We start from the raw sequence: 22,788 nt of genomic DNA on the forward strand, positions 1-22,788 counted from the left end.
AGCGCAAGAGAGCGGATGGAACGAGAGCGAAACTTGTCGAGGCACTCCTCTCGTTCTCTTCCTCCTTACCTTCGCTCACTAACGGTATCGCACCTCTACAAGCGATGTCTGGCTCACGGCCTCCCCCTTCACCTCCTCGCGATGTTCCACAAACCGCTCCTAAACGACGTGAGTTCAGTGGTCTTCTCCTCGAACTCTTCTTGCGTACCGTGCTCATCTGACACGCTATGAGATCTTGGGGTGTGCGTAGAACGTGTACAGGCTACGTCAAATCAACCTCCCACCCTCGAAGCGCAATTCGAACAATACAGGCTCAAAGTTCTAAAGGAACATCCCTTGTACCAACAACTGGAAGCGGTCGAGGTGACGAGGACCTGGGACCGAGAAGAGGTGGAAAAGTTAGCGGCGCCGATTCCTGGGTTCGAAGCCTGGCTTCGAACGGTGCGTTTTTCTCATTTTGTTTTTCCTTGTCGGAGTCGGGCTAAAGGTTCTTCCGCCTCCCTCCTTCTCCCTCACCAGAGTTCCGCTGCAGTCACGAGGAGGCGATCGCGTAAACTCGTAGTCGGTCTTGGTGCACTCTACTTCGCAGAGTGCCCCGCTCCTCTCATCTCGCTTCGCGACGATTACCTCCGAAATCATGCTCAACAATATCTGCAACTGTACGGCTATGAGCTCCTCATCAACGGTGTGGTAAGGCAGTTCCCTCCATCGGTAGAGACACAAGAACTAATCGTGATCTCCTTCCCAGATCAATCCGAACGAAGCGCGTTTGCTTTGTTTCCTCGCCTACCCGAAAGAAGAAGATTCCCCCTCTCGGGGTATCGCTCTTCTGAAGCTTCTCACTCCTCGGAGCGTGCATGCTGTACTCAAGCCCTACGTTAGGTTGTTTGGAGAAATTTCCATCGAAGTGAGTACCTTGTTCTCTCGACTACTTCCTCATCTGTCGTTCTTAGCCCTGAGTCGATATGAATGCGCAGGGTTTACGTCACATCACTCTGGAATCGCTCTATGAATGGATTGATCTCGATGAGGTGCTCGTAATGGACGACTGGAAGATCCTCGCCGATTCAACTTATTCGACTTCCAGTGCTCGTTCCGTACGTCGACTACAATCGTCTATCAATCAGATCTTGATCGAAGGAGGAGTCGACATTGAGAAGAAGTACGGAGCTCCCGAGGTCCCCATCCTTCCCACTCTACTCTCCCACCGTGATGAAGTCAATGCCATCCTCGACACGCTGTCGAAAACCTACCCCCCCTTCGTCTCTTTCCTGGAAGGTGAAACGAGGAGAGTCAGTTTGGATATCGAAGGAGTAGTAGTTGGAGCTGGAAAAGGTAGAGACGATTGGCTCGAGGATATCAATACCGTTTGCGCCGGAGAAGGTTCCGAAGAAGTTGTGAGTTTCCCTTGACCACGTTCGGCGATCTAGCACTAACGGAGACGAGGATAACAGCGTTACGTTGTTCAAGAGGATTTTCTCGACGGCCACAAGCTTTCGAAGTACAGTTCCGGAGGAGTCAAGAAACAAATCATGAGTACCGGCGATGTAGAATTATTCGGGGAACTCATCAAAGAAGCTTCAGACGAATGTGAGTGTTTCCCGCCAGTCGTCACGCCTATCATTGGCTGAACTCGTCGTCTTCGCATTCTCGACAGATTCGGAGGACGTCGATTTCGTTACTTTTTCGACTAGTCATTGTGATATCAAACACGTCGCTGCCGCCCTCGACTACAACGACGAGTTGGCAGTTTCTTTCGACGACCTTTCATTCAAGAAGATTCTCGCCGGCAAAACGCTCAAGTTGCAAAACGGAAGTTGCGTTCGAATGATCGATATCGGTCCGGCGGCGAGTCGTATCAACGCGCGTGTCGTCCATGGTTCGGCGGGTCTCACTTATCTCACCGACAATCTTCTCAAAGTACCCGGAGCATCGGAGTTCACACATCCCAGATTCGCCTTCGTTTCGGAACGTCTACGTTATATCGAATCGGTACAAGCCTCTGACGAGAAGGAAACGAAGTGTTTAGGGGATATCGAACGTACCACTTTGATGGGGGATGTTTTGATCGAAGTGAGGAAGATCCGTCGAGACGAACAAGAAGGAGGAGGAACGGTGATCGATGACGAGAAACTCGAAGAATACATCGACAACTGCCGCGAACACGAAACGAACTATCGCGGCCACGAAACGATCAAGAGGAAGTCATCGTCGGAAGTCAGAAACGTTTTTGGGGAGCAAGTTGAGAAAGAGTGGCGTGAACTGGTCGAGAAGGCGGTCGAGTACGAAAGCGAGTTGATCAAGAAGAAGGAGAAGACGAAGAAGGAGAAGGAGAAGGAGAAGGAGAAGGGAAAGGGAAAGGCGAAAGCAGGGTAAACGAAGTCCGAGTCGAGAGGAAGGATCTGGTTTTCCTAGTTGTTTTCTCTCGGAATCTAGTCGATTGTGAGTCTCCCCTGCCTGATGCCGTGACATCCGGCATCATTTGAGAGACCATCGGTGATCTGCTTCCCTTCAACAGCGTTGCGAGCGAGTGTCTGCTCGGAAGTCGTTATCGTGAGCTCAAAACGAATCTTGCGCGAAAATTCGTCGGTCTCTCCTCAGTTCGAACTCGTTGTTGACGCTACTCGATTTCTTCGAGCATGTCATGAAGCTCAGCTCGTACCAGTAGCGGGGCTATAACGAGCGAGGGATGAGGATTTTTTGTATTATTGTTTATTTATCTCTTCGGCAGTGAACGAGTAGGCCATGGTCTCTGACTCTAACTGTGCAGTCCACACAGGGTGCACTTTGATCAAATGATGAGGAAAATTAGACGAGGGAGAAGATGACGCGTCCAGAACGCGTCTCTCTCCCTCTCTTCTCTTCACCACGATCACAGCTCCAGACTACGACCACTCAACTGCGAGTACACACACAAAATCTGACCAGATCGTAGGAGCATGGCGTCAGTGAGTTACATCTCGTTCAACTCTCTTCGCCTCGACTCTTCTCCGGCAGAACCCGCGTTGGCAGCGACTAGATGCATAGCTGACCAGACGTTCTATCGTAACGATCACTCTAGTCATCCAGGCAAGGAGCCAAGTCGACGGATAAACTTCATATCGCGAGGATCAAGGCAGGCGAAAGAATCGATCCCGCTGAATCGCCTGGAGGTGCATTCTTGTCCTTCCTCGTGAGATCGCAAGCCCACTTCTCTACTTCCCAAGTGTACGTTCGAACTCCCGCCGTTCTGAAGCTTCTCCGCAATCATGCTCACCTCGCTTCCTTCAGTCTTTCCTCGGCCGCAATTGAAGCTTACTTCAAACAAGAATCACCGAACGAGCATCAATGGGTCATTGATCATCCCGACCTCGGAGTGCCCATGCAAACTTCGTTCTTCTCGACGCTCAAGATCGGAGGAGATTCGATCACGAAAGCCGCCATTTCAGCTTCGAAGGAGTTGTTCGGGGCACCCTGGTCTGAGATTCACTTCAAAAAGAACAAGACGTATCTCACTCGAGGAGTATCCAGTCAATGCAAAACCTTATTCTTCGCGCTCCGTTCGCCGAAATGGCTTGATTTCGTTCACCGCCCCCCCGAAGGCTACAATCTCCTTCAACCATCGACCATCGCCCACCTTGTTGGATTCAAACGCTACAAGGTCAACCCTTCAGGATCAAAGGCGGGAAAACAGGAGAAGCCTTCTGCGAACACGGTGAACAATTCGTTCGATGAAGTTACCGTTAGTTTTTTCTCTCTTCGATCCCTTCGCGAATCAGTTTCGTGACTGTATCTGACCGGTTGTATCTTCGTTCGAACGACAGAAAATGCGTTCCCTCCTCGAATACGTCTGTTGCACGAACGAATCCGACAAGGCCAAATTGAAAAGTTCGATCAATGTTTATGCGATTGATCGTAGTTTCTTCGCAGACGGAGGAGAAGATTTCTCGGTGAGTCTCATCGAACGTAGCGAAGGCTCGTCATGCTGAAAATCTTTCGCGAGCAGATGGAGGCTCACTCCAATGCGGTGAACTTCACAGGCAGGAATCGAGACCTGCTCTCAAGGAACTCGCACCGGGAGTTCGTGATGATGTTATGTTCATTCCAATGGAGGATATGATCAAATTCGCGGAACTGTGTCAAACCCTCAAGGCGAATGGAGACGAGTAAGTGCTTACCCTCACATCGTGCTATTTACGACTGAGCTTGACACTGGTCTTGCGATAGACGCTCTCCTACGATCGACGAACTCGAAGCGGGAGAAGTTGATTACGACGTTGCCTACGACCTGGTCAATCTCGATGCCGCCATCGGTACTCCTCGAGGTGCCGGGGACAATTACCAATCCTGGCTTCAAACCCTGTTCGCCGGACGCAAAGGAGCTCGCACGAAGAACCATTGGCCTGGAATCGCCGTGTGAAACTTTCGCTTGACTCAGAAAAATCCAACAGCTTGACTCTTCTTTTCCGTCTTCGACTGCGTTCGTTTCATTTGAATCCTTCTCTTCTACACTACCTGGTCTGTTTGCCTCCGTACTCTCCTCCTGTTGACTTTGAACTCATCTCGCAACCTTTTTCTGATTGTCACTCCCGTCTGTCGTTGTATTACATTCCCGCTCTAATCAATTGTCTCCTTCTGTCAATGTGCACCGTTGTCTCTCTGTCCTTCATCGTGACTCGAGGGCAAGTAATGTGAGGATCTTGCACGTCGGAGCGAGAGAAGTCAAAGCAAGGTTGATTCCGCTAATCTACTCTCGCGCCATGCCGCCCTCCTCTATCAAACTTCAACTCATGTAATACAGAACGACCAGCACTAGACGGGAGAAGTCGTGTTTCACCAGAAATGCCTCGTTTTCAGGGACTTCAATTCCGGTTCATCTACTTCTACTTCTACGACGAGGAGAGTCTCTCTCTCTCTCTCTCTTGCAGGTCGCAGGTCGGGTGTAGGAGTAGAACTAGTTTACAACTAGAGGGTTTAGAGAGGTAGAGAGTGAATGATACAACAACAAGGACAAACTAAAAACTGCAAAAGAAAACTCAGAATCGTGAGTACTGTACCGACTCTCTCGAGCTGGCCTGCTCTCCTTCTCCGCCCTCAAAAATCGCTCCTATCTCTTCCCCGTAGCGCCTCCTGGAGGAACCCCGCTCGTCGCCCCACCTCCACCAAAGACCGTTTCGACTCCCAATCCTTTCAATCTCATCAATTTCCTATTCCGCCCATTCCACCAACTCGCCGAACTAATTCCACTACCTCCCCCATTCTTCATCACGAGTGGTGATCCTCCTGTTTTGAGAGGTTTCGTGAGTCTTTGTAGAGAAACAAGGACGGATTCGAGTTCGTCGGAAGAGGACAAGTAATCGGATTCTTCTTCCTCCTCTCCTAGATCACCTTCTCCTGTTGAACCGGAAGGGGTTTCGCCGACGTAGTAAAGTGGTTGGGAGGAGAGTGAGTTGGGGGATTGAGAGGGTTTTTTCGATTTCTTCGTTGAAATCGAAGTCGTCGTTGATCCATTCCCGTTCAAAGCGGTTTGAGACGAATTCGGAGCGAGTAATAAACTTGAATTTGGTTGAAGTGGCGACACTGAAGAAGTCGATTGATGGTTCTGTTCCGTCCCCATTGTCGGAGGAACTTCTAAGAACCCCGTCGACGTTGTTGAACCTCCCAACGAATTCTTCTTCTTCTTCTTCTCCTTGCCTGTCTGTTCCTCTCCTCCCATTCCCATTCCCATTCCCATTCCCATTCCCATTCCCAGCATGACCTGTCCCGCTCCCCCACTCCCGTCCCTGAGGTTCTTCGTTAAAGCCTCCCTCTCTTTCCCCAATCGACTCGCCTTCTGCCACTCCAACAATAAACTATCGAACGGTTGACTCCTATGCGGTACCGCCCTCTTCGCCGTCATGTTGTGAGTTTTACACGTCAGGGAACGTTGACAGGGGAGTCCACGTTCGTTGATGACGCCGCATTGACGGTCTGGATCGACCGAACGTTTGTTGCGTTTATCGATGCCGGCGGCGGAAGGTCCCGCTGCAGCAGAGGGGTTGGAGTTGAGGGGAGGGGGAAGAGAGGAGCTGGTCGAGGTCGTGGAAGTGGAGAGGGAGAGAGGAGTGGAAATGCCCGGAATGGAAGAGGAAGAAGCAGCAGGAGGAATGGGATTAGATGGATCGGTAGAGGAGGGGGAAACGGAAGGGTTGAAATGCAAGGTGATTTTAGATTTCTTGGGAGCTGGTTGAGGAGTAGAAGAGTCTGAGAGAGCGTTCGCGCGCGAAATAGGAGACAAGAAAACGTGAAATCAGTTTTTTCTTTCTCGATAACCGAGCATTTTGGGGAAAGACTCTCACCTTGGGATAGTTTCCTCTTGAGATTCTGAGTGTTCGTCGAATTAGGGCAGATAGCTAGCCGATTATACAGGACGAGCGAGAAGGGATCAGCCAAAGGAGGGAAGAAAGCAGAGAGCGAGCGAGGGAAGTAAACTCACCTTGATGTTCCTCCAAACTCGCTTGCAATACAGGTTTCCCACAGTCCATACAAGTCGTCACGTTGTCCAACGCGCTATCTGTGAGCTGAAGAGTCGAAAGGTTTCGATCGTTATCCAACTGAGGCGATTCCGACCCGTTCTCTTCTGTTTGCGCGAGCTCTGTCTCGGCGGTTTCAGCTGTCAAGTTCGTCTGCAGCGATCAGCTCACTCGACCGGCAGAGAGGAGAGTGAGCGAGAGAAGAAACTGACGCGATTTCAGTTGAGCAGCGAGTGATTCCCAGCCATCCGTTCCACCCGTACTACTCGGTACTGACTGATCTGGTGAAGGCTTCAGCTTCATCGAAGCGGTAAGAGTTGAGCGAGTGAATGGTGAAATGATGAGAACATGGCACGAGTCTCGGGCTTATTCCTCTTCCCTTCGCTTCACCCCGACTTGCTACTCGATACAGAAGGAGATCCTACGAGGAGCCTCTCATCCCACCGATTCCGTCGACCGCATCCCTTCGGCGTTTTTCTTTCGACCCCCACGACGTCGATTCTCTCTCTCAATCTACCTCTCCACTCGCCCTGATCTGAAGCTATAGGATCATGTCGAAAGATTTGCGCAAGATTGTAGAATTAGCTACGAAACCCAAACGAGCTGCACCTAAAGCTAAAGTCAGTTCTCTCTCTCCTCTCAGTCTTTCTCATGACGACTCTTATCGACTGATTTGCAACTCTACGTACTCCCTGATGATGATGAAATCTAGTACATTGATCCGATCGTACAATCTACGTTTAATCAAGATGGAACTTTACAAGAGATTGTTAAAACTTTGTCAATCCGACTTAGAGATCCAAACACTACCGTTTCGTCTCTCTTTCCCTCTTCTCTCCCTTCTCCTTTCTCCCTTACTGACCCGTATACGTTCCTCGTAGGTCGCCTTCAAATCCCTGATTACACTGCACACGATCCTCCGATCCGGTTCTCTCGACTCTGTCTATCCTTACCTCTCGACTTCCTCCCTCTCCCTCTCCCTCTCCTCGCATCAAGCCCCAAACATAGCCGCATACGGTCATTACCTCTCTTCCCGACTCAAGAGTTATTCAAACTTGAAACGAGACGTGATTCGGGATAAGAGCGATAGGAGAGCGAGTAAGGATAGGTTGAGGAATTTGAAAGTTGAACAAGAGTTGTTGAGGGAAACGAGGGAAATTCAGAGAATGATTAGTGCGTGTGTAGAATCAAAGGTAACGCTCACCTTCTTTGTTCGGTAAGAGTGAAGGGAAGGAAGGAGAGCTGATGAGCTTTGGAGAATGAGAATTAGTTTTATACGGATGATGTAGACGATGATGTTTCAATGACGGCTTTGCGACTACTCACGAAAGATCTATTGGTACTGTTTACTTGCGTCAACGAAGGAATGATCAATATCCTCGGTACGTCTCCCTCCCCTTCCCTTCCCTTCCCTCTCTCCCTCAAAACTGACGAAATCCGTTGCGTTTCAACCAGAGCACTACTTTGAAATGTCTCATACAGACGCGACAACCGCACTCAAGATCTACAAGACTTTCTGTCGGGACACTGAAAAAGTCGTAGGTTACCTCGGGATCGCAAAGAAATTATACAATGTCTTAAACGTACCGATTCCAAACCTCAAACACGTTCGTCCACTCGTCTTCTACTCTTTCAGTTGGAAAGAGCTGATAGTGTGAAGAGGATCTGGCGTGAGCAGGCACCGGTTTCACTGGCGGGTAGTTTGGAAGAATATTTGAATGATCCGAATTTTGAAAAGAATCGACAAGAGTATAGGGAGAACAAGAGAGTCGTCGATGGAGGTCAACCTTGTATGTACTCGCTTCTAAGAGCCTCTCATAGAAGACCGAGTCCATAATTAACGATTCAATTCGATCGTAGCTTCAACCTCAACCTCGAAACCAACAACTACTCCCTCCTCTTCTTCAACCTCCGCTACCCCATCTACGTCGAAAGATCAACCCTCTACATCCACCTCCTCGGCGACACCCGCACCCGGAGCTGGAGCCGCTGCCCCAGCGAAATCTTTCACCGATTTCTTCGAATCGATCGAACAATCCCAAACTTCAATGTTCCCTTCTTCCCCTTCTTTCAACGGTACCTTGTCTTCCCAATATACCGGAAACCCATTCGGTATGGGAATGTCAGGAGGACAGCAAGCATTCGGAGCTTTCCCAGGAGGAGGAGGAGGAGGAATTCAACCTCAATTCACGGGATTCCAACCCTCCGGAGTCGCTCCGAACCCGTTCCTCCAGCCTCAGTTCACCGGTTTCGCTCCTCAACAACCTCAGATGACTGGATTCGCTCAACCTCAACGACAGCTTCAACCTCAGATGACTGGGTTCGTGCAACCTCAAATGACGGGGATGAATCCGTTCAGACAATCAATGATGCCCACTGGAGCTGGAGGAGGAGGAGGAGGGAATCCGTTTGGAATGGGAATGGGAATGGTTCAACCTCAAATGACTGGGAACCCTTTCCAATCTCAACAACCTCAACAACCTCAGTCTCAACCGTTCTTGCAAGCTCAAAATACCGGGTTCGGGAACGCGTTCTCTTCAGGAGGAGGAGGACCTGGAGGAATGAGACCTATGAGTATGATACCTCAACCAACCGGAGGCAATCCCTTCTCTCAGTCTCAACCTCAGCAACAAAACTCCTCACTGTCTCCTTCGTATTCGACTTCAGCTCTTCCTTCCACCTCCACCTCCACCTCTCCTTCTCCCTTCTCTACTTCCTCACCACTACCGACGTCGGCGAATCCGACTACTTCAGCTCCACTAGTCGCGCAAAAAACGGGAGCTCGAAACCCCTTCGCTTCGGCTCCGGGAACGATTATTCAACAAACTATTCAGGAGGAACCAAAGGGACCTAGTATGAACGAGATTGCTTATTCCAACTATACCCAACAATTCCAACCTCAGTCTCAATCCCAACCTCAGATGAATGGAACGGTGGAACAGAAGAAGCAGGAGTCGAAACCTCAAGATGCATTCTCGAAATTCCTCGAAGCTCAAAAAACTGGAACGATCCCTCAACCGTTAACTTCGCAAAAAACTGGAGGGTTATTCGCTAGCGTCGCTTCGGATTTCACCTTCGATCATCGAGGGAATTCAACCTCTTCTTCTGAAAATCCTTCAAATTCAACGACGACAAATTTCGGATCGAATTCCCTATCGAGTCCATTCTCTTCTCTCTCCCTTTCTTCTTCCTCTCAGCAACCACCTCAGTCTAATACCTCCTCCTCCTCCTACCTCTCGTCTCAACCGACCGGTACGAATTCCTCCTTCGCTTCAACTTCTCGGAAACCTTTCCAACCTACTTCTTCGTTCGGTTCAACTCTTTTCAACGAATTCTCAACTTCTTCTTCTTCCCCTCCTCCTCCTCCTCCTCCCTCTACCTCCTCTACCTCGGGTCTCCCGCCTCCGGTCGGTGGAACAAGTACTTCGCCGACTCCGTTGCAACCTCAATCGACAGGGTTTAACCCGTTCGCAGGGAGTAGATTACCTCCGCTCAATTCGACACTGAATGGAGGGACTGGATCGGGATCGGCGTTCGGTGCGTTCGGGAATGGGACTGCAGGAGGAGGAGGTACGGGAGGAGGAGTAGCGACGGGGAGTTTAATCTAGAATTCTTTTCTTCGGGAAGACCAAGACGACTTTTAGAACGACCCTTCGCGTCGACTTCCGGCTATCCTAAATCATGAATCGTGAGGAGGAACAACTTATATACCCTATATCATCTTTTCTCTCGAGTTTTCATTCCTCTTTTCTACCCACCCGTTCCCTTTCCACCTCCCTTTTCGAACTCTTAATCTCCCTCCATCGATTTTTGCCTTGCCTCTCTTCTTCTTCTGTCTTGTCTAAAATCGCTCTCGCTCTCTGCCTCTCTGTGTACCTAGCTCAAATTACCCAGTTGTCGGAAAATTATTGGCCTCTCAATCTTCCACATTCTCTTTACTTGAGCGATGAGGCGACGGCAAGTCTTCTGTTCTGCCAGCTCTCACGTTTCGCCGAGCAGTCGTATTCCAACTCTCGCTTCCTCAACTGTTCGAAACTTCCTTTCTCCCGGGCTCGCGACGCTCTTTCTTTCGACGGATGTCAGAACTTGTAATTTCTTTTTTCTCGTTGGCATCTCTATCCTCAGTTCCCTTCTGAGCGACACGCCTCGTTCTACTTGACCAACTCCTCAATAAGTACTTTTTCAACCTCCCAAGCTCCACCCCACGAGATCGCCCTCGCCTTGAATCCACCTTTCAATCCCTCCTTTTCGAGTCGTCGAGAGAGTTCTCGATACATACGGACTAGGAGGATATCTTGTCTAGTTCATCACAATTTCCCAGGTCGTCAGTTTCTCCTCCTTGCGAGTGATTAGGACGGAGAGAGGGAGAAGGAAGGGCGGGAGAAGAGAGAGAAGGGGCAAAGGGACGTACGATCGTAAATGTAAAGCGGGACATAAATCGTTCCCACCATCTCCTACGTAAACTACTTGATCGAACGCTTCCCAACCTCCGTTTCGTTTCATGAATGCTTCCAATTCTTCTCCTACTCAGTCCCAAATGATTGACAATCAGTTCCCATCCCCCCGAAACCAGAGAGCAAGAGACGAGAGAGAGAGAGAGAAGGGAGAGAGGCGTTGTTACCTTTACACATATTAGGTGAACACCCAACAGTACATTTATGTTGTTCCCCCTGAGGGTCTACCCTACGTCTCAATTCCAATAACCCATCGTCCCTGAACTTGGCGGGGTTCGTAATGATTTCGTCGAATTGGTTCTCCATTCCGTAGTGCTACGTCCTCATTCATCCTCCGAGTCAGTCCAGAGAGAATAGGAGGGGAGAGAGAGAAAGAGAAGACATACGCGGAGAACGGTATCGATAAACACAGTATTCGAGTTTGAGAGACACAAAAAAGTCGCTTGAGGGTCCGAACGAGCTTTGACCGTCGCAAGTCCTCGTTTCATTGCGGGGTGCTACAGCAATCATCCCAGCACTCTCCACATCAGCGTCTGCGGGACGACACCCGCTGATGGTGGAAAAGTGGATGACTTACGACGGGGAGAGTTTGAAGTGCACCTTCGATATCGGCTCGAGTTTTACCCTCTTGATGTAATTTGACGAGATGTTGAGCACTGAGAACGACCTTCACCGTATTCAGTCAAGCCTTCCGAGAAAGAAAGATAGAGAGAATACGATGGAGAATGAGAAACTCACACGTTATCAGTCCATTGAGTCGTCTTTTTTCCCTCTCGAAGACTCGTACGTAAATGAGGAGCGAGTACTTCAAAAACGTAACGATCCGTGTCTTGATCTAGCGCGGATCGAAGCGAAGTAATGGTATCAGCCGAGCGCAAAGGAGAGGTGGGAGGAACAGGAGGGAGCGTACCGGCACAAGACCAGTCGAAATCAAAGACAATGAGGACTTTCTTGACCATTGTTTTTTTGCCTGGATTTGAGTAGCGAGTAAATAGAGGGACGGTGCCGAGAAGAGGGGGATCAAAAGTTGAGTCAAAAAAGAAAGATCGGGTCGAGAGGGCGCGGAGACGGGTGAATAGCAGGAAGGAAAGAGTGTCAGCACTTGTGTGTCTATGGTCCGTTCGTCGAGAGTGATCGGAAAGGTGGAGCGGGAGGCGGGAGAGCTGGAGAAGAACGTGCAAGAGATGAAGGAAGAGGAAGCAAGGGAGATAACAACTAGGTGAGTGAGACTGACCTGTATAAGAGCTCTGGAAGTGTACTTGAGCTGATTAGACTGAAGTAAGAAGCAGATCAAAGTGATCAGGAGGTTGTTCAAAAAAAACTCCCTGCTGAAGATCTTCTCTCTCTTCTCCTCCTACTTTCTCACTCACTCTTCTATTCACCTTCTATAATGGCTGCTCCTCTCATTCTCGGTCTCTGGTACGTTCCTCCTCCCCTCTCGCTCGTACTGCCTGCCTCTCTGGCCTTTTTTTCTTCACATCTTTCTTTCAACAAACGCATCAACTAACTCTCTCGCTCGCTCGTTTGCACTGTAACAGGTCTGTTGTCCTCGAACCTGGAAAGACTATCTCTCAAAACACTTCGCCTGCTATCCAAATCACCAATGTTTCCGTACGCGTTTCTCTTTCTCTCTCTCTCTCTCTCTCTCCTCGTCCCGTCTCTCCGTCAATGCTGACTCGCCCCCGTTGCGATCTCCGTAGTACGGACCTGAGGTCAAAGGAGACAAACGATCAGCAGTAATGATGAAGTACCCTGAATTTGAACAAGATTCCGATGATGAAGACGACGAAGAAGAGGAGGAGGACGATGAGGACGAGGAGGGAAACATTAAACTTCCTAAATTGATCACGAAGGAGACCGTTTTGGCCGTCTTGAAACCTAATGTCGTAAGTTTCGAGAGAGAGTTTTCGTTTTCTTTTTTCTTTCGAGCTGATCATCTCAATTACTTTATCCTCCTGGCTTGGGATGATATAGAACGAACAATCTGCTATCAATGTTTGCCTTGTCGAGGATGTCGAAGTTGTCGAGCTTTCCGTTTCTGGTGAAAAGTAGGTCCTTTTCCCTCACTCCCTCTCTCTCCATATTCCCTCTCAACGACGTCTCACTCACCTCCGTCTCCTCCCGATGAAACAGTCCCGTCTACATCACGGGTCACTACATTCGTCAAGAAGACTTCGATCAAGACCCATACTCGGATTCCGAAGACGGCTCCGATTTCGATGGAGACGAATTCGACGATTCCGATATCTCTGGGTTGATCGGTGAAGGTTCGGAAGATGATGAGAGTATGATGGATGCTTCGTCGAGGATTGAGGAACTCAAGGAGGAGAAACCGTTAGTCCCCCCTTCTCTCGAGTAGCGAATCACAGAAGCTGACTGACCGATTGGGGGAACAACAGTTCGAAGAAACGTTCGGCTGAAACCGCTTCCGCCGCCGATGATTCGACCGTTTCTGCTGCTGATCTCGCCGGTCTCTCGAAGAACCAAAAGAAAAAGTTGTTGAAGGCCAAGAACGGAGAAGCTGTTGCCGCACCTGTTGCCGCTGCTGCTTCCCCTGCTGCTGCCAAGAAGGAAGAGAAGAAACCCGAGAAGAAGGTAAGGACCTCGGGAAACATTTTCGTCAGAACCCCAGAAAACTTCTAACGTGCCGGTTTCCATATCGCTTCCAGGCTGCCGCTGCCGCTGCTGGACCTAAATCTCAACACCTCGCCGGAGGACTCGAAATCACCGATGCTAAAACTGGTACTGGAGCTTCGGCTAAATCTGGTTCAAAAGTTGGAATGCGATACATTGGAAAACTTGAGAATGGGAAAGTATTCGATTCGAACACGAAGGGACAACCTTTGACGTTCACGCTTGGAAGGGGACAAGTTATTTCGGGTTGGGATAAGGGTATTGTGGGAATGCAAGTTGGCGGAGAGAGGAAATTGAAGATTCGTGAGTTTTCTCTACTCTACTCTACTCGACTCTACTGTTGCCTCTTTCAAGCGCTACCTTGATTCGATTCGATTGAATGCGAATGCTGACTCCCCTCGGTTCGGTGTGTTTCTTTCAGCTGCTGCTATGGCTTACGGAAAGAAGGGAACTCAAGGAATCCCTCCCAACTCGACCCTTCTATTCGATGTCAAGTTAGTCCTTCCCCTCTCCCTTCTCGGTTCCCGAGTTGTTCAAGAAACTAATCTCGAGGACCGTTGGACAAACAGACTCGTTTCCATCAAGAACTAAAGCTCCAAGCTTGATCCCTTCGTTTTTTTGATGTAGACCTCTATCCTATCCAGCTCTTACCTCTCTCCCTCTATCTCTCTTTGGAAACGAAAACAGAAACGAGTAACTTCTACAACAATCGACCGTCGTTTTTTCGCGCAGGGTCCTCGAATCTTTTTTCCGAGGACTTGCCGTTCTCGCGATCTGTGCTCTGCTTTGACCCCTCCTCACAGATCCCGTCTCTCTCTTCTCTTGCTCTTGCTCTGGTTGAATCCTTGATGTGTCTGCGGTGTAACCCCTTTAGTCTCGGAGTGCAAGTACGCTACAACTCTCCAATCAATTCTGAGCTCGTTCGCTCACCCCGTTCGCTTGAACAGCTCCTCGATGTATCTCTCCTGGGCATCATCACCGGTACTTCAATGTGAGCTCCCTTCACTCTCTCTGTTCGTCCCTGTAGAACTCGGGAACTGACTTGAGTTGCTTTGAGGAGGCAGAAACGATCTCGTTCAAAAATCGTGGGATTGGACCCTCCTCAAATTCGCTCACCTATGTGTCGCCTTACTCGCGGTCGTTACGCTGGTATCGACGCTTTGGGCTATCTGGAGAGGTGTGAGATCGATGCTGGGTATGTTGGATTTCGACGAGGATGAGGAGGACGAAGCTCGAGGGATTGGATCGCATTTACCGATGATACTAGCTGTACGTCCGCACTCGTTTACAGCCGGTAACTGGGGTGTCATGAGGCTGAAACGTCGGGCGACCGTACAGGGATGTCTCGCGTTCAATTCAGCGTTATGGATCATCTTGATGGTGAAAGGTGAATTGGGGACGATTTGGTGCGCTTTTTTGGCCCTCTCAGTGCTGAAGATACTGCGACTGAGCTGTAGTACGAGTGCACAACAGTACCGGGTTTGGACTCTCGAACACGACTTGCGCTGGCACGGTTGTCACAGTTTTGTTCAACATCGTTCGTTTTTCGCTGCTCTCCTTAATTGCGCTCGACTCATCGCTGACTGAGACCCTTCGTCAGCTATTTGTCGCATCGATGATCTCTCAACTCATCTTCCTCGCTATAATCGGGTTCGGTTCGATCAAGCTCAAATTGCCCTCCTTCAACCGTCGAAAGAAAGCAGGAGGGAAGAAACACCATCTACGAAATCGACTCGCCAAGATCAAGCGACGCAGAAAACATAGGCATTCGATTGGGAAAGCGGAGAGAAGGGGAAGTTTCGAGGGAGACGAGATGAGAGGATTGGGGGAATGGAGTAGCGGGAGTAGCGTGTTTAGCGACGATTCGGAGTCAGAGGGAGACTCGGGCAGAAGGATAGCGAATGTGCAGCTGAGACGGAAGGATCGAGAGATTGGGCAAGGGTTGAGCGACGAAGAGTTGGCGAGATCGAGGGGAGGGAATTAAACTTCTACTTCATGCAAACGTTGTGAAGTCTCGCATTAGTCACTCACTCGTCTTGCTCTATTAGGCCTTGTATAGAGAAGAGGTGAGCTCGGCTCGATGCGAAAAAGTGCTACGAAGTTCTGCGAAGTCATTGCGAAGAAAAACGACTTTCCAGTTTCTCTTCTTCTCTTTCCTTCTGTCTCCCTCCTCTTTCACCCCTTCCCCCTTCCCTCGCTCCTAGCTCTACCTAACTCACTCACACTAGTAAAGCATAGCATGTGAGCTGGCTTCTCGACAGTCTCAACAGCAGTGAACTGCGCTGACTTTCTCTCACTGCTGAAGGTCTTCTCCCACTCACACTTCCGAGGCCTCTGTTCCTTCCTCCAACTTGCCCGTAAGTCACTTCCGATCACTCTCAGTCGAATGGAGCTGACCCGGAGTCAACGAGATGAGGTTCAACAACCCACGTCGCACGAAACTGACTCGACTGAGTCTCGCGGTCACAACGGGCACCACCACGCTTCTTCTTCTGAACCCGCTCTCGTTTCACCTTCGAAGCACGATTCTCACTACGCTCCTGGTCAACACCCTCACGAGATTGGACACAACCCTGCTCTTCCGAAAGATGAACTCGACATGGAGGAGAAAATCAAGTGAGTCATTCTCCGATTGACACTCTCGTGCAAGCTACTGAGTGTGTGAAGTTCGACGGGACTCCCAGGGATACTCTCGGAAGTAAGGAAGATGATGAATGCTGAAGCGACGGCAAGTGAATCGCTTGCGAGAACTTGAAGGAATACGTTTGTGTCGAAAAGCTTGAAAAGTGTATCGATTTTGGAATGAAGTGTCTTTGTCTCTCTTGTCTCCGATGTGCACGAGAGAGTCTTTTGTCGAGGAAACTTCGAGGCTGAGTGACCGCTGGTGAATTCCGAACGAGGGAGACGAGCTCGAAAGAGTGAAATCGTCTACTTTGCCGCTTGACTCGACACGCTCGAACTAATTCACAGGGATCTTGCTCAGATATCGTAGTCATCTCATGAGTCAAGCAGAGCGAAAGGCTAAAGTTGAGTCAAAAAGGGCGAATGAAGTTCCAAGTTCTTTATCTCTTGCAATTGATCTCTACCATCAACCATGCTCTCTACGAAACTAGCACCGATAGCGCGCAAGAGCTGCTTCAGCCTCTCTTATCGAACCCTCGCGACTGCGCCATCCCCGACACTGCATCCTTCAGAATCCGGACTTCGACCTCCTCATCTCTTGACCCTCGCAGACCTCACCGTTCCCCAAATACAATCCCTCATCGACTCGGCAGTAGCGTTCAAGAAGTATTACAAGAGTGAAGCGATTCCAGCAGCGGGACAGATCGAGGGAGCAAAGTTCGAAAAGGGAGATGATCAAGTGAGCTCTCACGTCAGGGAGAAGAGTCTCGATAGCAAAACTGTCGCTCTCATCTTCAGCAAGAGGAGTACGAGGACTAGGGTAGCGAGTGAAACTGCCGTTCAACATCTCGGTACGGGGTCTCACTCTCGCAAGTTTTCGATTCTTTTAAGCTTATCTCCTCTATCTGCCCTCTCAGGTGGACACCCCATGTTCCTCGGTTCGGCAGATATTCAATTAGGGGTCAATGAGACGCTGTATGACTCTGCTCGAGTCATCAGTTCAATGGTAGATGGAATTATGGCCCGAGTGGGACACCACTCTGAAGTCGAGGTTCGTCTCCCTCTTCTTCCACACGACGTATGACTGTGGCTGAGTAGGGAACGATTTGTAGACCCTCGCCGCAAACTCTTCCGTCCCCGTCATCAACGCTCTCTCCCATCTCTACCACCCTACCCAAATTCTCGCCGATCTTCAAGCACTCCTCGAAGTTCGACAACCCTTTACTACCGACCTCGCATCACTTAAAGGGTTAACGGTCGCCTGGGTCGGAGATTCGAACAACATCTTGAACGAAATGATGGTCGTTTACCCTCGATTGGGAGTCAATTTACAAATCGCGACTCCGAAAGGTTACGAGCTTGATCAGGAGGTTCTCGACCGTGCGAACGAAGGGATCAAGAAGGAAGGAGGAACGGGAAAGATTATTCACACGAATAGCCCCGAGGAAGCAGTTAAGAACGCGGATGTTGTTACGACTGATACCTGGTTCGTTCTTTCTTCTCTTCCTCTGTCTACACCAAGCTCATACGAGTGATGTAACAGGATCTCGATGGGACAAGAAGATGAAACTGCGAGGCGAAAGAAGGATTTCGAGGGTTACCAAGTTACGAACGAACTTCTCTCTCGAGGAGGTGCGAACAAGGACGTTCTCTTCATGCACTGTCTCCCTCGACACGAGTACGAAGTAAACGACGAAGTATTCTACGGTGACAAATCAATCGTGTTCCAAGAAGCTGAAAACAGGTAAGCCTTAAACCAGCCTCTCTCCTCTCTCGCTCGCCTCTTCTTTGAACTTGCTTGCTCCAAGATTTCGAAACTGACTGGCTTTTTCTTATCGGTTTTTCTCGAGCAGGAAATGGACGATCCTTGCAGTGTTTGACGCTTTCATTGGTAGGTGGAAGGTGTAGAAGATTTTGAACCCGCCTCGCCTTTCGACCTGCAACTTTAGATTCAAACTCTCGCCAGCTAAAATGCTCTCGCTCAGAGTTACCCCAGCTCTGGCATCCTTTTCTCTCTTGTGTCTCCTACTCACTCTCAACAGAAAGTCATGACGAGTATCACTCTCAACGCAGACGTCCTCCGACTCATCATTCGTCAAACTGCCGACGAAGCTGAACGTCAAAACTCTCACTCTCCCATCGACGCATTCTACCAACGAGCGTCTACCCTTCGTCGACTTTGTCTCGTCAACTCTCAATGGAGACCTCTCGCTCAACTCGAACTCGAATCGTTCGTCGTTCTCACCGCTCGTAATTTCGGGTTGGTCTCTCGCGCCCTCAACGAGAGGGGAATCGCGAAGAGGGTCAGAAGGTTCATTGATAAAAGAGGCACGACGAGGGATCAGAGACCGTTCGATGAATTGTTGGAGAAATGTGGAGGGTTGAGGGAACTCGAATGTAACGGTTCGAGGTTCTCACTGAATAGCTTGAAGGCCATGAAGCGTGAGTCCCAATTCTCCTTTTTCTGACAATACAGTGTACTGACTCCGTATTGTTCGCGATCAATAGATCTTCACACTCTTTCGTTCTCGAACGTTACCCTCTCAGGCGACACGCAAAAGCTCGAGCTTCCTTTCCGCCTTCGCTCGTTCACTCTCTTCGGATCCTCTGGTCTGAGTCAGAACGACTGGCGAGCCCTCAGAGAAGCAGGAACCAAAACTCTCGAACATCTCGAAATCGTCGGACGACTCTCTTCGAATCCCTCTCCCCTTCTCGATGCGCTCTCCGCCTGGCTTCCCTCTGTCCGTTCCCTCATCATCTCCGACGTCCTATCTCCGACTCCGCTCGTCCCGTCTCTCCACCTCTGTCGACGTCTCGAACGACTCGCCGTGAAACTCTCCGATTTCCCTTCCGTCCTCGCCGTCGTCGGTTGTTCGCCTCGTCACCTCGAAATCGTCGCTTCCTCTGAGATCCTTGACGAATGGACCTTGATCGATTACCAATCGAACGTGTTGTACGCCGTCGGAAGGGAACCGTTGGATCGATTGGAAACGGTCAAAGTTTCGAGAGCGCCGGGAATTCATGATTCGTTGGGGAGTAGGGAGACGGCATTACTTGTGAAGATTGGGAAACGGAAGGGAAAGACTCCTACTGCTGTCTAAGTGTATCGAGAATCGTTTTGTCTTTGCAATTTTCTTTTGGGATTTCTCACTTTTCAAACGTCCTCCTCTTGCTCTGGCCGCTCCGATTCTCTCACCCTGGCTTCTCCGTTACAACTCAAGTGATCAATCGTGAGTGGTTCGTTCCTTCTTCCCGACGAGATGCTCGTGTTGACTCATTTTTCTACTCGAAATGCATGCGCTCAGACTCCATGTCGCGTCACCACGAGCCTCTTTTTCTTCCCAATCACCTCTCTTCGACTTGTGATCGTCGACGATGCGCGGTAGATCGAATACGATCCTTCAACCGCCATTCGAGATACCAACTTCTACTCGAGAACTTCCTGCAACTCTTCCGCTCGATCACACGACAAACACGATTGGTGAAAGACCAGGGACACGTTCGATTGAGGATCGGGATCGGCTAGAGATAGCTGGTCAATCTACGACATTGGACGGGGCCGCGGCAGGCGCGACTTCGCAAGGTTCGAGAATTCGATCAAGGCGCTCGAATCCCGAATCCGACAATTCGCAGAACGAGACGATACCAACGGCGGAAGGAAGCGAAGGATTCAGTTCAAGTACAGAGGCAGTTTACGATAGGGGAGCGGCCGAAGAGACGGAAGCAGAGAATGATGCTCAAAAGTCGCAAGAAGATGGAAAAGGATCGCAGATGGACCAGGGAACAGACGAGACAGAGTTACGGAAGATGCTTCATGAGCTCATCGTGCAGCAGGCTGAACGAGATAAACGGAACTTGGCTTCGTACGAGCGAGGTCGACGAAGGAAATGGTTATTGATTTGCGTGAGTTTCTCCTTCGCTTCTCTTGAGGCAACACAGGGTACTGACGATGAAGTCTCTCACAGACACCCTCGAAGAGCTATGTACAAGCCTTGAACCCGGGATTAGCGGCGTCGAGCGAATTTGCAGAATTCGGCTCATCGCAAGAATCCGTTTTCTTACCTCTACAACCGACCGTACGCCTCAACTGTCTCTTGATCTATCTCCTCGTAAACCTTCTGACTGCAGATCTCGCTGTGTCTCTCGACAGTTGCCGGCTCAAGCTCGACTCGTCGCCGAAGAATTCTCACTTTCATCTATCAACGGCATTTCCCTCTATCTCTGCCTTCCCTCTCCAGCCGATACTCCTCTCTCGCCCACACCTCTCTCGCCTAGAGCGAATCCTTCTGAGATGTCGAGCCCTCGACTTGAGGTGCAAACCCGACCGGATTCGAGGATTCGTTTCACAGAGAGTAGTTGGAAAGTGCTTTGGGCTGATTACCTGCAAAATGGAATCGACGCGAAACCGATGCCTGGCGTCAATGGACTCCGTAAGCTCTCCTCTGTCTTCGTACGAGCCCAGATACTGAGCCTTTGCATGACGAGACAGCTATCGCGGGTCGGATCCAATTCGAAATCGATTCAACTCCAACTCGAACTCGAGCTCGACCAACACCTACAACAGAGCCTTCCGAGAATCTTCGAACCTCAACGTCAAAACGACCGCGCTTCGCCAGCTCTGAAGCCTACGGCCGACCTTTGACCCCGTCGTGGAGCGAGTCCTGGCGAAGCGAAAGTCGAAGCTCTTCCTACTCTCACACCTCAGTCGATCCCATCACAAGTCTCGATAGATCCACGTCGCCCACTTCGTTCCGACCCCGTCCTCTTCATGTTTCGAGCCTCTTTCGCCCTTCTTCTTCGGATTGGAGCACTGGACTTCCACCGCAAGCGCAAACTCCTCCACTCTCTCGCTCACAGTCACCTCCCGGGTCAGCGTTGGAAACGCCTAGATCGACTCCTTCCACTCCGAACGAAACTCCTCCGAATCCGACTCCAACGCTCGATCGAAACAATAGCTTTAGGAAGAAGATTCAGGCTGCAGCTTTCCCACTACCTCCCTCAAATGTACGCCAGATCGAAGTCGGTCACGAAATCGAACAGATGGAGGAGGAGGACGAGGAAGAGGAGACGTCGCTCGAGACTGAACAGTCGAGCTTGGACTGGACGTACGAACTCAATCGGTTGAAGGAGCTATCGGAGACTTCGATGTTCAAGGAGGTGGATACGATCGAGCTATCTAGTAGCGTGCTGGCAACAGAAAACGTTGAACTGTCTCGGGAAGAAGGAGGAGGAGAAAACGCGATCGTCGACTTGAATCAATCTCTTTCCCTTCCTTCGCCGATACTTCCCCTCTCAAACACGGCTCCTGCCAAGCCCACTCTAACCCTCGGCGCTCGGTACCCCTTCTTCCAGATCTACCGACCTGTCTATCCCGTTCTTCTGATTTACCCTCCTGCTTTCGCATCAAAACTTTCACCGCTTTCTCTGCCTCAACCTTGCTCAGTCGAAGCGGAGGAGGACACCTACCTCAAGCGAAAGGAATCGGATGTCGTCGAGCTCAGGGAGAGTAGCAGCGTCTCCGACGAAAGTCCTGATTATGAATTTCACCTCGAACCGCAAGACGAATCAAAGCTCGCCGTCCATTCTCCAGCTTATAGCGATCCCTCGGTCGACTGGTATCACTCTTCGACTCCACTCGAACTGTCTCCCGCGTCGAGTAGCTGCGATGAAGAGGACGAGGAAAGCGAAGAAGGGAGTGAGGGAGAAGGAGAAGAATGGTCTCGAGCGAGGTATGAGGGAACGATGCTGACGACGATCCCAGAGGAGAGCTATACTCGAAGCTTGACGGTGCAGATGGAAGAGAACGATTCGATAGAAGAGGAGAATCAGGACGAGCTTTATTTGGAGGAAGGAATTCCCTACGAGTCGGATGAACCTCTCTCGGTCAGTTCTTCATCTCAGCTCTACTCGAGTCTCCCTCAGACTTACTAAGACGAGCTCTCGCTGCAGGTGGATCCCTCGAAAGTTCCCGTGATCGTTCGAACCTGTCCGAGCGTTTCAGAATCTTCGGACTCGGATCCAATCTACTCGCCTCTACCTATTCCCTCAGCACGTCCCACAGCCCTCGAACTTCGCGAGACCTTTCATCCTCCATCTCCTCTCCCTTCGCCGACCATCACTCCCTCGACGATTCTTCCGCTCGGCGATCCTCACGAAACCGCTTTGACCATTTCAGATTCCGATCAGTTCGAATACGAGTTCGAGTGCGAAGGTGAAGACGACCTTCCATACCTCAGCACGCCAGGACTTCGAGAAGCACTCGGATTCGACGATTCTCCTGAGCTTCATCCGTTCCCGTACGATGGATCTGATTGCGATAGCGATGAAGGTAGAGAGTTTGCGCTCGAGGAGGAGGATGGAGAGGTCGAGCCAGGAGATGATTCTTGTCAGACTTTCGATCATCTCGTGAGTTCCGTTTCTCAAACCTCAGAACCGAATCTCAACGACTGAACTGCTCTCTTTGCTAGTCCCCACTTCCGGACTCGTCTGCGAACACGATCGTCGCGGATTCATCTCTCTCCTAGTCGTATTCAAATGTGCAACACTTCTATCTTGCGAGTTTGATACAAGTTGGATATCTAAAAAAT

General features: G+C 50.2%; 10 protein-coding genes across 10 annotated transcripts; 8 read left to right on the forward strand and 2 right to left on the reverse strand.

Annotated features, from left to right (window-relative positions):
* Positions 1 to 104: 104 nt before the first annotated feature.
* Positions 105 to 2,376, forward strand: JCM6883_000821 (uncharacterized protein; the record flags this gene model as incomplete). Its single annotated transcript, XM_076629829.1, has 7 exons — positions 105 to 168; positions 251 to 441; positions 520 to 690; positions 749 to 907; positions 978 to 1,397; positions 1,455 to 1,590; positions 1,658 to 2,376. 7 exons carry the CDS (start codon positions 105 to 107, stop codon positions 2,374 to 2,376), a joined length of 1,860 nt encoding a protein of 619 aa, XP_076489994.1.
* Positions 2,377 to 2,939: 563 nt separating this feature from the next.
* On the forward strand, positions 2,940 to 4,399 carry JCM6883_000822 (uncharacterized protein; the record flags this gene model as incomplete). The annotated part of the gene is made up of 5 exons (XM_076629830.1): positions 2,940 to 2,948; positions 3,062 to 3,721; positions 3,804 to 3,929; positions 4,024 to 4,145; positions 4,207 to 4,399. 5 exons carry the CDS (start codon positions 2,940 to 2,942, stop codon positions 4,397 to 4,399), a joined length of 1,110 nt encoding a protein of 369 aa, XP_076489995.1.
* A 687-nt stretch (positions 4,400 to 5,086) lies between these two features.
* JCM6883_000823 (SCA7 domain-containing protein) lies at positions 5,087 to 6,794 on the reverse strand (the record flags this gene model as incomplete). Its single annotated transcript, XM_076629831.1, has 4 exons — positions 5,087 to 6,222; positions 6,318 to 6,371; positions 6,455 to 6,631; positions 6,704 to 6,794. The coding sequence occupies 4 exons, from the start codon at positions 6,792 to 6,794 to the stop codon at positions 5,087 to 5,089; spliced, it is 1,458 nt and encodes a 485-aa protein (XP_076489996.1).
* Positions 6,795 to 7,042: 248 nt separating this feature from the next.
* On the forward strand, positions 7,043 to 10,099 carry JCM6883_000824 (uncharacterized protein; the record flags this gene model as incomplete). Its single annotated transcript, XM_076629832.1, has 7 exons — positions 7,043 to 7,111; positions 7,204 to 7,302; positions 7,373 to 7,684; positions 7,762 to 7,873; positions 7,947 to 8,098; positions 8,170 to 8,281; positions 8,352 to 10,099. The coding sequence occupies 7 exons, from the start codon at positions 7,043 to 7,045 to the stop codon at positions 10,097 to 10,099; spliced, it is 2,604 nt and encodes an 867-aa protein (XP_076489997.1).
* Positions 10,100 to 10,642: 543 nt separating this feature from the next.
* On the reverse strand, positions 10,643 to 11,904 carry JCM6883_000825 (uncharacterized protein; the record flags this gene model as incomplete). Its single annotated transcript, XM_076629833.1, has 7 exons — positions 10,643 to 10,790; positions 10,903 to 11,014; positions 11,113 to 11,260; positions 11,332 to 11,442; positions 11,523 to 11,601; positions 11,684 to 11,780; positions 11,856 to 11,904. 7 exons carry the CDS (start codon positions 11,902 to 11,904, stop codon positions 10,643 to 10,645), a joined length of 744 nt encoding a protein of 247 aa, XP_076489998.1.
* Positions 11,905 to 12,335: 431 nt separating this feature from the next.
* JCM6883_000826 (uncharacterized protein) lies at positions 12,336 to 15,563 on the forward strand (the record flags this gene model as incomplete). The annotated part of the gene is made up of 14 exons (XM_076629834.1): positions 12,336 to 12,364; positions 12,484 to 12,556; positions 12,646 to 12,831; positions 12,920 to 12,993; positions 13,079 to 13,279; positions 13,345 to 13,540; positions 13,615 to 13,882; positions 14,001 to 14,073; positions 14,454 to 14,466; positions 14,527 to 14,570; positions 14,644 to 14,848; positions 14,918 to 14,985; positions 15,053 to 15,116; positions 15,180 to 15,563. The coding sequence occupies 14 exons, from the start codon at positions 12,336 to 12,338 to the stop codon at positions 15,561 to 15,563; spliced, it is 1,878 nt and encodes a 625-aa protein (XP_076489999.1).
* Positions 15,564 to 15,965: 402 nt separating this feature from the next.
* JCM6883_000827 (uncharacterized protein) lies at positions 15,966 to 16,199 on the forward strand (the record flags this gene model as incomplete). The annotated part of the gene is made up of 1 exon (XM_076629835.1): positions 15,966 to 16,199. The coding sequence occupies one exon, from the start codon at positions 15,966 to 15,968 to the stop codon at positions 16,197 to 16,199; it is 234 nt and encodes a 77-aa protein (XP_076490000.1).
* A 474-nt stretch (positions 16,200 to 16,673) lies between these two features.
* ARG3 (ornithine carbamoyltransferase) lies at positions 16,674 to 18,109 on the forward strand (the record flags this gene model as incomplete). Its single annotated transcript, XM_076629836.1, has 5 exons — positions 16,674 to 17,052; positions 17,119 to 17,252; positions 17,314 to 17,687; positions 17,745 to 17,945; positions 18,055 to 18,109. 5 exons carry the CDS (start codon positions 16,674 to 16,676, stop codon positions 18,107 to 18,109), a joined length of 1,143 nt encoding a protein of 380 aa, XP_076490001.1.
* A 140-nt stretch (positions 18,110 to 18,249) lies between these two features.
* On the forward strand, positions 18,250 to 19,302 carry JCM6883_000829 (uncharacterized protein; the record flags this gene model as incomplete). The annotated part of the gene is made up of 2 exons (XM_076629837.1): positions 18,250 to 18,643; positions 18,710 to 19,302. 2 exons carry the CDS (start codon positions 18,250 to 18,252, stop codon positions 19,300 to 19,302), a joined length of 987 nt encoding a protein of 328 aa, XP_076490002.1.
* Positions 19,303 to 19,576: 274 nt separating this feature from the next.
* Positions 19,577 to 22,725, forward strand: JCM6883_000830 (uncharacterized protein; the record flags this gene model as incomplete). Its single annotated transcript, XM_076629838.1, has 6 exons — positions 19,577 to 20,104; positions 20,167 to 20,277; positions 20,352 to 20,631; positions 20,691 to 22,084; positions 22,151 to 22,606; positions 22,669 to 22,725. 6 exons carry the CDS (start codon positions 19,577 to 19,579, stop codon positions 22,723 to 22,725), a joined length of 2,826 nt encoding a protein of 941 aa, XP_076490003.1.
* Between the last annotated feature and the right edge of the window lie 63 nt (positions 22,726 to 22,788).

Source organism: Sporobolomyces salmoneus (genome assembly GCF_050403485.1).
Source record: "Sporobolomyces salmoneus JCM6883 DNA, S_salmoneus_JCM6883_v1_ctg7, whole genome shotgun sequence".
NCBI lineage: Eukaryota > Fungi > Basidiomycota > Microbotryomycetes > Sporidiobolales > Sporidiobolaceae > Sporobolomyces > Sporobolomyces salmoneus.